Genomic DNA, 12,153 nt, shown 5'->3' with positions numbered 1-12,153 from the left:
TAGCCGTCTGAACCTTTCTTTCATTGTTACCTTAGAAAGCGGGACGGAACCACGTTTTTCGTACAGCTTACTGGTTGACACGTGCATATATATATATTTTTTTTTTATGTGACGGCTATTGCATTTAGGTGTTATTCTTGTATATACTTTTTATTTCCTAGTATGTGTTAGCTTGTTTAACCCAGTTCTTTTCTTCTTTTCTTCCTATTGATGAAGATTTTGGGAAATAATACAGTAATACTCGGACTTTTACTGGTAAATTAAATAAAACAAAAAATATTTTTTAATGAAAGAAAAGTGCGACATTAACACGTATTATATGAGTGCATTTCGCTTTACCCAGCCCCCGCTCTTTACGTTGAGATTTTATAGTGCTTAAAAATAATTACAACTCAATCCCCTCGTTTTTGGACATTGTCAAACTGATGAACTCAGTTTAGATAATTTGGAGGATTTAGTGAAATTTGAAAATTCGAATAGCTTTTTTTTTTTATCTCGAGACAATATGATGGTACAAGTAGATATAAACAGCATAAAATATTTCATCATACTTCCTTTATTTTCATTTAATCGAAACAAATTCCATTTCTATCGATTTTTCCATTCCAATACAACATTTCATTCATTCTTTCAAAGAGCTGCATGCGGATAGCAAGCTACAGTTTGCCTATGTGTCTACATCTTATATAGCTATTCCTAATTACGCGCCTACATTTCTATATGGCTACTTTGACCCGCTTCGGTTCCATTCCGGTCAAATTTGTCGTTTTGTGACACAAATGACATAGTTTGGAACTTTCTCTTGGCATGATCTCTCTTGTTACTTTTGAATCGGAAGAGTTGAAGTTATCGTTCGAAAGTCTTCTTCCACTATTCTACAGACAATCATTCGACACAGTTCTTTATCGTTTTTATTAGCAAAATCAAAAAAATCCAATTTACAAGAGAATCAGCTACGTAGCTGTATCAGCTACGGCGCTCTACCAAAAGGCCCAGAATTTGATTTGATAAGATTATAAGTATGACAAGACAGTGATAAGATGATGCGAGAGCATCACTATAATGATCCACACAAGAAGAAGAAGAAGAAGTTTTGATAGTGAGTCCTGCGCTGGTGCAGTGACATTGATCTCTGCTTGATAATACGGGACCCGGTGTTAGATTTCGGCTGCAGCAGCCCACCGCAGGGCCCGGCATTTGATTCCAGTGATGAAATTATGCGAAAGCGTTTCCGTAATGACCCAAACAAGAAAAAGAAGGGGTTTTTGAATGTGTAGTAATATTGATCCCTGTTTGGTAATGCAGGATACGGAGTTCGGTCTCAGCTGCAGGAACCCACTGCATGGCCCAGAATATGATTCTGGTGATGAAATTAAGCGAAACCGTAACCATAATAATCCAAAAAAGAAGAATAAGAAGAAAAAGTTTTGATGGGGTGTCCTATGGTGGTGCAGTGAGTTTGACATCTGCCTGATGATCCTAGACCCGGATTTCAATCTAAGCTCCAGCAGCACACTGACACTGCAAGGCAAACGCTTTGATTCCGGCGATGAGGCTATGCCAAAGTATCTCTATAGAAACCCGAGCTAGAAGAAAAATATGAAGAGGTTGTGATAAGGCACCTTAGGATGTTTTTAGGAATTGCAAGTAGGTTTCGAAGTCTCGAGTTGGTTTCAAAGGCATTTTGAGAAAGTTTCTGCGAAAATACGCGTCCCAGGGCAATATAGTGGACCGCCGATGGCAGATTAAATGGGAGGAGCTGTTTGTACGTGCTAAGGATGTAGTAACCAAAAATCACTAAGTCGTGATGTGTCATGTAAGTTATATACATGTTTATATACAGTGATATGGACACAGTATCCCTGGATTAGGCCTCGGATTGTAGATATATATAGAGTTGCTGCAAATAGACGCAATAATTTCAATTTTAACTTACCGTTCGGGATTGGGCTAAGGCAAGGATAAGCGTCGGGCAAAGCAAAAGAAAAGTTGGACATTAGTTCTCTTTCACCCGCTCCATCCAAAGCTTCACTCTTTGCCCCCCCCCCCTCTGACATTCGAATTTCCTTTGAATTCCAAAAAGAGGCCGACAAATTGTTTGAAACTCCTAACCGCATGTCCCTGAATCACAGAAGCCCCAATGCACATATAAAACTTCGAACACATACTTGGTTAATGTGAATTTAGGCCCAAATACTTGTTTTTTACATACTAAAAACACTTATACCGGAAAAGGTTACCTTATCTACATTTTCTCTTGTTTTGGCAGAAGTTTCAACGTATGGTACTCCCCATTCTTGTGCCCTTTTTTCAGCTGATTCTTGCGAAACCTGACGTCTAGCACCCAGATCTGACTTATTTCCAACAAGTAGAAATGGAATTTTTTCATCGTTTTTCACCCGCGATATTTGCTCTCTATAATAAAATAAAAATATAAATAAGACATATTAGTAATCCGATACATTAGCAAAACGTAATTGGTCTGAAGTACCCACTACCCTAAAAAAAAAAAAAAAACAATGGCCCAAAATTAAAATGTTCATATCGCTACAAATATTCTGGTCTCCTCCAATCCGAAGAGTTAGATCTATGTGAACCTATGGTGAAGAGTATCATTAGCCTCTTGTAAAAGAGTCCCCCTAGAGCCGTGCTGTGAGTATTAGGGAGAATGATTGGACATTATAGAGATAAGGGGACAACTTGGTCGAGGATTATCGCTTAATTAGGTTGATCACTTTTTTTGCTCACTGTTGCTCATTGTTGACTTGTTTTTGCTCGGAAATTCACCAAGATATTAGGATTTGCATAATAGCAAGCAAATGTAGATCACACTATTTTTGTTCACTGTTGCTCATTGTTGACTTGTTTTTGCTCGAAAATTCACCAAGATATTAGGATTTGCATAAAAGCAAGCAAATGTCCTCCCCCACACGCAGGAACTGCACTTCAGTATCAGTATTTACTGCTCCTCACGAATTCCAAAAATGTGTTAAACATCAATCAGAAGAAAACTTGAAAAACACCAAAATTGTAGACATTTGGGCCTTAAAAAGCTATTTACCAGATGAAGTCATCAGAGTTTGAATTGACCGTTCTTACGAGGCCCCCTTCCCCCCATAAGAAGAAGAAATTCAAGGCTTCGTTCATGCTTTATTCATAGTGAAACGATGATCTGTATTGTTAGCCTCTTAGAAAACACGGGACACGTTTGAATGCCATTAATTTTCTTATAATTTTACTTGAATCATTCCGATTAATTTGTTCCCTCTCTTTTTGAAAAACTTGAGTATTTTTCAATAAATTGTAAAAAGAATGTACTGTTGCTCATCCTTGGAACATTTGTAAGCACAAAATATGACAATATCACATACAGTTTAATATTATGTTTTTATGTTCGATGTTTGAAAAACTTTTTTACAGCGAATGTATTAAGAGTGCAGTATTGCTCTCTTTAAAAGCATTTCCAGGCATTAAGTACGACAGCATCACACATAATGCAATATTGCTTTTTCCATTTGCTAAACAGTCAAAATATATTAAATAAAGATTAAAAATAGTAATAACAACAATAATACGAGGATGGAATATTTTTGGCCCAATGAATCGTGATTTAAAGTTCATAAAATATTCAAAAAAAAATAAAGGCAATAATTTACAATTTTTAAGTTCGATTTTATAACCGAAGTTGGAGTGAGTCCACAATGGTATACAAAAATACAATGGAAAAACCAAAAAGCTTGAAGGGTTTGCAACTCAACCATCAGAGCTTGAGTATTGCAGTGCCTTTCGTACACCTTCTGACCTTTATGATGGTTGCCGCCCCCTTAACTACGAATACGAAAAGGTCATCTACCGCCTGTAACTCCACCATTAGAGTTTGAAAGTAGGGATTAAAGGGTTTACAACTCTTCCACCAAAGCTTGAGCATGGTAGTGCCGTTAGTAAACCTCCTGACCTTTATGACTGTATTACAGCCTTGACTAGGAACATGAAAAAGGTGATCTACCGTCTGCAACTCTACCATTAGAGCTGGAGCGTGGAAGTGCCATTAGTATAACACCTGACCTTTATGAGGCTTACCACTACCTTGACTAGAAAAATGAAAAAGTTTATTGACTATCGATTGTCTTGCAAAATAATATTTCGTCTGATAATTTTTGTCTGTTGCATACAACTAGGAAGTACCTAAAATATGATTATCCAACACAAAACATTAGTCCCCAAAGGTTCTGCAAAAAGCTCAAAGCCCACTACCTTTTCTTTACCTTTAAAGTTTAACTAATGTGAGAGTACTACCCATAGGCATCTGCGCCCCCCCCCTCCCAGCTACGCAGTAAAGAGTTGCAGGCGTCCACATGACTTTCGATTTTCCCATTTTGTATCTGATGTCTCTGAGTAGTTTAATCAGTAATCTTAGCGGCATCCAATTAGCGAAAGTTTAGGAGGGGGGGGGGGCTAAATATATTTTTCAATATCAAGGTAAATTTGATAATTTTTTTCAATAAAGATACCAAAACCGGCATTTTCTCAACGAAAATCCCTAAAACAAGGTATCTATTCAGAAACTAAAGGGGGGGGACTAGGGGATATAGGCCCAACCTGGCCTCTCCCAATTGATACCACTGAGCAATCTTCAGTCAGTCAGCACTTTTATTGTTCCTTCTTAAAAAAAATTTTCTACAGGATGAAGTCTCTACACAATATACATATATCTCCCGGACGATGTAACCATTCCAGGATACGCCGAGTTCTGACGAGATCATTAGGCAGGCTAGCAAACAATCTAGATGAATAGAGCTACAGTCAATCGGGAGAGACAGATACCCGGTACTAAAACAGTCCTTAGAGTGGAATTGATCTAATATGAATGTTAAAATTACAATTTGGGATTTCCCAAAGACAGAAAAAGAGGCAGTTGAATTTTTACAGGATAAGGGGCTTTTGCCCAAGACAAAAGAGTGCGCAAATGGACACGTCAGTACTTTATACGAGTAAGAGAAGCATATATACACCCAAAAAGTAGAGCGAATGTGGGGCTCAGCCAAATCGCAAAATAAGCGACACCGAGGTACTGCCCGCCAACATCTATCAGCTTACTTAGCCGAGCACATGTGGCATGCGAAACTGAAGTCTGAAGGCTGAGATTATTTTTCAGCGATTGTGAAAGACATTACAGCGTTCTGGGCGCATAATTGTAACTTGAAATTTTTATTATTTTGTTCATAAACCATTATAATCGGGTATCTGTCTCTCCCGTTTTACTGTAGCTTTTCCTGTTTGAAATTCCACATACAGTATATAGCGGTGCCCGCATAATGCACCAGTACCGTTTTCTTTGTTTTATTTTTTCATTTTCCTTTTCAATAAAAATAACTATGAATGTTCTTAAATTTTGAAATTCTAAAAAATATTAAATATCACAGTTGCCAGGTACCAGCTCCAAAAAATCTTAAAATATTTTTGGGCATGCTCAAACAAAACGTTAACATTTATCTGTTTGCTGATAAAAAAAAAACACTCTGATTTCTGACAGTTTATATTTATGTGACAACACTGGTAATGTAATTCTGAAGACTCTGAAGAGCAACATTGGCCCATTATATCTTTTTCAGAAGACTCAAGTCACTTGCGCATCTTATTACAGATAATCCTTTTATCTAATTATTTTTCAGCGATTGTGAAAGACATTACAGCGTTCTGGGCGCATAATTGTAACTTGTAATTCTTATTATTTTCTTCATAAACCATTATAATCGGGTATCTGTCTCTCCCGTTTGACTGTAGCTTTTCCCGTTTGAAATTCTACATACAGTTTGTAGCGGCGCTCTCATATTGCACCAGAACCATCTTCTTTTTTTTTTTTCATTTTCCCTTTCAATAAAAATAACTATGAATGTTCTTAAATTTTGAAATTCTAAAAAATATTAAATATCACAGTTGCCAGGCACCAGCTCCGAAAAATCTGAAAATATTTTTGGGCATGCTCAAACAAAACGTTAACATTTATCTGTTTGCTGACAAAAAAAACCCTGATTTCTGACAGTTTATATTTATGTAACAACACTGGTAATGTAATTCTGAAGAATGTGAAGAGCCACATTGGCTCATTACGTCTTTTTCATAAGACTCAGTCACTTGCGCATCTTATTACAGATAATCCTTTTACCTAATTATGTAGCAAATGTCATATTACCCTGGTACTTGATCGAGATAAAGAAAGAAAACGAAACGTATTCTATTCCAATTCATATTTGGCGCCTATCTCGTGGTGACCACCTGCACTAATCTCTAATTTCTGAAACCTTATGTTTGTGCGACAACCAAGGCCATATTCAGGGGAGAGGTTAGGGAGTTCGACCTCCTCCCCAAAAATGTTTGTTCAACCCGTAAAAACGTAATAAAATGCCAAAAAAATTGATGAGTTTTAAAGTCTTTTTGTACTCCCCCCCCCAAACATAAATCCTGGATACGGCCCAGGTGACAACACTGGCAAATAATTCTGAATAGCCATATTTGGCTAACTAGTTTTTTTTATTACAAGGCACTCTCAAGACTTATTGCACATTATTTATTTTATTTGGGTGTGCCATAAATATATTATTGCCATAGTACAAGGCTAGATCCAGGAGGGGGGGGGTGTACTGAGTATGAACCCCTCCCCCGAAAATTTGTCCAACTCGTAAAAATGTGACTAAAATACATATAAGCAACCTTGCTCCGACTTTCTCTTGCATCTCCATTCTATCCAATTTTTCTTTGATTAACATATTAATCTAATATATTAATTAAATTAAATAATTCATCATAATTAACATGTACAACAAATTGCTCTCTGATTGTGATTACTTTACCATCATTATTAAATACGCCTTTCAAAAACACGGGTTCCTTGAAATAGTCAATGTGGGTCTACTCACAACAGCTCCTTAGAAAAGAAGAGCTTTTGTTACCGTGTTTTTTATTTTTTATTTTCTTTTATTACGTGCGTTTTTTATCAGAAGAATACGGTTTTTATTTTATTCACAGGAGCAATTTTTCTCGTCCGAAGGGTTTTTGATGGTTCTTTCACACTACGCCCATAGACCCTTTCACACTAACATAACTTAGAGCTTTACGTTACGTGCTGTAATCTTAAGGAGGAAATATTGTCCGTAAAACAATTAGTGCTAGGTAGAGTTGAGCTCTTGTGAGTGTCTTACGTTACGTAAGTTTATGTTACGTCAAGAAAAATTCAACGCAGCAGCAACAAAATGGAATTTATTGATGACCAATTTATAAATTTGAAAAGTTATAAATGATCTTTTACTAGAGAGCCTTTCACGCTATATAAAAGCTTAAATCTCCATGTCGAATCCGCATTTTTAATTTTAGAATAGTTAGCTGATGATAACTCTGATGATTTTAGACGATTATTATAATAGTTTTATGGATTTTTACATTAGCCTAGTGTGAAATGACTTGTTTATGTGTAAAGTAATGCTTAACGTTTTTTTATCACTTAGCAGAGAAAATTACGCATGTGGTTTGAAAGCCGTTAATCTCTTCAACTCCCGAGTTGATTTTGGGCTTCTGAAGCATACAAGGGTTACTCATAAACAAGACTAGTCTAACCCAAGGCGGCCTAACTTAGATTAACTTAGAATCAAGTCTGAAACACAATGAAAATTTTCGAACAAAATGCTGAACCATTCCTAAATCGTAAATGCAAACTTGTTATAGACCACGTTCTAAAGTGAACGTGTTTAAACGAGGGGCTACCAATCTATACTACCTGATGTAGACCTCACACCACTCTTGGTAAAGTTCTCCCTCGCAGCTTCATATTGCACCATACGCACATTTCCGCAACACGAGATACACACCAGGCGTACACTGTCTTTGTAGAGCATTCCGATGATCCCACTATGTATAGAGCGCTGTTATGGGGGGATTGGGTACAGGAGCACCTATTGGGGTGACCACTAGGGAAAACTGTCCCTCTCCCTAGGTTTCGAAAATGTCGTTTTTGGTATCTTCATTGAAAAATATAAAAACTGCCCCCCTCCTAGCTTTTGAAAACACTTTTATTTTTATTAAAAAATTGTACCCCTCCCCCCCCTTTCCCTCCAAATTCAAGTGAGTTAGCAAAGCTTTAGGGGGTTTGATTGACAAAAGAAAAATATATTTTGAGGCCGTGCAATCTATTTTTCAGAATTTCACAGGCTTTAGCCACTATTAAATAAAAAGAAACAAGTTTTTTTTAATTGAAAGTAATGAGCGACATTAAAACTTAAGACGAACATTATTCCGTATATGAAAGGGGCTGTTTCCTCCTCAACGCCTCGCTCTTTACGCTAAAGTTTGAATCTCTTTCACAACTCTACTTTTTGAAACATAAAAACTTTAGCGTAAAGAGCGAGGCGTTGAGGAGGGGAGAGTCCCTTTCATATACGGAAAAATTTCTGTTCGTTTCAAGTTTTAATATAGCTCCTTACTTTCAATTAAAAAAACTTGTTTTTTATTTGATTTCTGAACGTTTTTTAACTAATGGAGGTTCAAATTTGGCTCATCGTACATGAGAAATTAAACCAAATTTGCATGTTACTTTTGGCAGATTTATTCTGTATATAAAGAGTTGCCCCTCCTCAATACCTTGCTCTTTACGCTAAAGCTGTTAGCACTTTTTAAAAAGCTTCCTATTCTTACCCCTGTGTTTCAGTAAACACTCTTAAGAAATTGGGACAAACAGTCAAACTTTAGCGTAAAGAGCAAAGTATTGAGGAGGAGACAACCCTTCATATATGGAATAATTTCTGTTCGTTTTTCAAATAATGCCGATAAATCTGGCCCAACCTCTATAAAATATATCCCTCCCCCTCACAGAAACCTCCTCCGTGGAAATTTCATCCAACGTAAAGTGCACCCCCCCCGTAAAATTCCCTCAAGACAGTTCCATCCTCGCTGAGAGTCCTCGCTCCCAGTAAAATTGCTTGCGGAAGTTTCAGCCTGAAAAATTTTCCATTCTTTCATTTGAATAAGACTTTAGTCTCTAATCGGTTTCTCGATCCCTCCAGAAACGCTCCCTTTCGTGGAAATTATTTCCTGGATATCAAAAAACACGAAAAAAGCCCCTGGATAATTCTCACGGAACATCTCCACATGAAAAATTTGGCAAAGAGAATTAAGACAATTAAAAATAATTTCGTATAGTAATTATGTCAAATCCTCCCAGTGTCACATTTCCCCTGTAATATTCACCCTCCCCAAGAAATATTTTCCCTATATAAATCCACCCAACGCGCAAAACCCCCCCCCCCCCCAAAAAAAAAAAATGTATGTATACTTCCCAATAACAAATTCTATACGTAAACAACAGGCGAATTTCATAACAGGCTTCCCACGGACTGTGGGGGTCATTTTACACCTATGAACATAATTTTTGGATCTTTCAACTATACTGAACAAAATGGCTACATCAAAATTTTGATCAAATAATTTTTTGGCAAAAATGGGCGTGAAAGGGGGCCCAGTTGCCTTCCAGTCTTATTGGTCACTTAAAAAGGGCACTAGAACTTTAGATTTCCGCTCGAATGCACCCTATCCCGATCTTCTAGGACCATTATTTTGATACAATCACCCTTGCGAAAAAAAAAAAACAGCAAACACGCATCCGTGATCTGTCTTCTGGCAAGTTGCCCATTGTCAAGATATAAGGTTTTCATGCGAAGAAGGCCGAATAAATTTTGGAGGGGGCTCATTGAATATGAAATTGAAAGTTCCAGTGCACTTTTTTAAGATTTAGCCTGCTTTTAAACAAGTGCTACTGAATGAGTTGTAACCAACTACAGTGTCTTAAAAAATTCGTATTCTAGTTCAACGGCCCTTGAGTGTTTTAGCAGTCGTTTCTAAAGAATTTAGACAAAAAGTCGAACTTTAGCATAAAGAGTAAGGTTTTGAGGAGGGGGCAGTCCCCCTCATATACAGAATAATTTATCTTTGTTTCAAGTTTTAATATTACTTCTTACTTTTAATTGGAAAGAGCTGTTTTTTTTTATTTAGTTTCTGATCGTTTTTCAGATCATCCCCAGGCTTAACCTGGATATAATGTGGGCTACCAGCCCAATAAACACACAATTTCTTGCTGTTAAAGCGTATTGTACCAATAATTGTAAATTGGTTGATAACTTCCTACTTTTTCAGTTCTCTGCTTAATAATTAAAATATTGGATTGCGAGTAACATTTTAGACAAGATTTGATTATTTAGTCAAAAGTTTCGATGAACAGTAGTTTTGTTGAATAAATTCTTAATAATAATTTCACTAAAGGAATTCGAGTGGTCGGGAACGGGTATTACTATTCATGTGGATGAAAGTTCTGCATGACTTGCTCTTTTACGTGGCTAAAGCCACCACGACCTCCAGAATAGTGTTCTCAGATGTTTAAATCCATTGTATACGCATGTTTATATACATTCAAACATTTTGCATAGGAAAATAGGAAAATATAAAATTGATGAAAACAAAGCTCTTGGTAGTACTTGTTATCCCCCCTAATCCCCCAAGAATTTCCTAGCAAGGTCCATGATGTCCAGCCTCGCCTTTACCCCCTCTTTTCCTGTACGCACTTGAATGTAATGTTTAAACTACATAGAAAAAACTGTAGCAATAGCAGTGATAATATTACCCCCACCCATCCACCCAATACCAATAATAAAGGTGGAGACCAAAATTATTCTCGGGAATCAAGAGGAATTAGATATCAATTCCTACCTCCCCCTCACCCAAAACTTATTCTATATTTATATGGAGGTTCAATAAAAGTTAGAACATTTGGGCACTAAAATGTACTCATTGAGGCACCTGCCCCTCGTCACTCCTTCATATAGCTGGTGTGTACTTACACATCACTTCACCTAATATTTAAGAAATACGAGGAAAACCAGTTTAGTTAAAACAAACTTTAAAATAAATACAAGAAACGTTTTGTGTAATAAAAAGGCGGCATCTCCCCACAGCACCCTTATCCAGTATTGATCCAAATGAAGGAAGACTATAGATTAACTCCTATCCCCCTTAGACCCTTTCCTATATTTATCTAAAGGTTCATGGAAAAATAGAGAGTTTGGGCATTGAAATGTGCTCTTTTAGACATATGGCACCCCCCCGCCCCAGCCTAAACAATGACCCACCGTCCCTCTTTTGTAGTAATTGATGCTTAATTATGAACCACCAAACATAATTTCATGAAAAATCATTTGATTCAATTGAGTTAAATCTAGCATTAAGATAAATGTCCACATTAACAATTTGTAAATTTTCTGCGGGGGGATTTCCGGGAGAAATTTCCCGCGGGGGTATTTTCCGTGGGAGTATTTCCCAGGGAGTAAACGCCTAGACCCAGAAATACATTACCTACACAGTTAAAGTACAATATAATAATATGAAACCAGATTGTTTGAATTGCTATCAAATTACAGAACCATATTTACCTTTAAAAAATTACAAAGCACCGGTGATTTAATTTTTGATGGAAAAGACCTTCATATTAAGTTATTCTGTTTTGGTAGCAACAGGGCAAAATAAAATAAAAATAAAATAAGAAGGAAATAAACCAAAAAGTATATGTCACTAAACAGCTTGAGAATGTGTAGGTTTCCTTTTAAGGTAGGAATATCTTTGAGAATCAAAAGGTTGTAAATGTTTTCATTTTCGAAAAACGATCTAAAATTTAACTAATCAGTTCTATTTATTTATTTTCACGGCTAAACGTGAAGACGGTTAAACGCGAAATGCATCACTTAACTAAAAACTTCATAAGTTTGTACTTGTAATATTAACACCGTAATAATTTATTTTTGGTGTTAATAACTTTAGTTTATCAGTTGTGAGTTATAGTTTATCAGTTGCAATTTTTTTTTATTACTTGTTTCTATCTTTTTATTTTCTTGTACGCGTCAACTTTTTTTTCAATAAAGGTTTCCGAATCTGAAGCCGACGTTTCTGATCTTTCACTGATAACTAGATACCTTTTTTCAATTTTCACTTTTCTTCAATTTATGTTTTCATTAAATTGGAAACGGCCTTCAATCATCCCATGGATAGAGTTGTCAATTGTACAGCACAATGCTCATTTATTTTCATTAAATTTAAGGTTTGTTTAATTGTTATCAAAAC

The 12,153-nt window shown here is 36.4% G+C and overlaps 1 protein-coding gene across 2 annotated transcripts in view; it reads right to left on the bottom strand.

The window, feature by feature from the left end:
* Rala (Ras-like protein A) overlaps positions 1–12,153 on the bottom strand; it is a 62,273-nt gene that overhangs the window by 23,821 nt on the left and 26,299 nt on the right. For both annotated transcript variants that reach the window (XM_089085969.1, XM_089085968.1), the window contains exon 3: positions 2,241–2,415. In XM_089085969.1, coding sequence (XP_088942095.1) covers positions 2,241–2,415 — 175 coding nt within the window. The remainder of the gene's footprint in view (positions 1–2,240; positions 2,416–12,153) is intronic.

Source organism: Artemia sp. Qi Xiang Cuo, chromosome 3 (assembly GCF_049724085.1).
Source record: "Artemia sp. Qi Xiang Cuo chromosome 3, ASM4972408v1, whole genome shotgun sequence".
Taxonomy (NCBI): domain Eukaryota; kingdom Metazoa; phylum Arthropoda; class Branchiopoda; order Anostraca; family Artemiidae; genus Artemia; species Artemia sp. Qi Xiang Cuo.
This window is presented reverse-complemented; position numbering and strand designations above follow the sequence as displayed.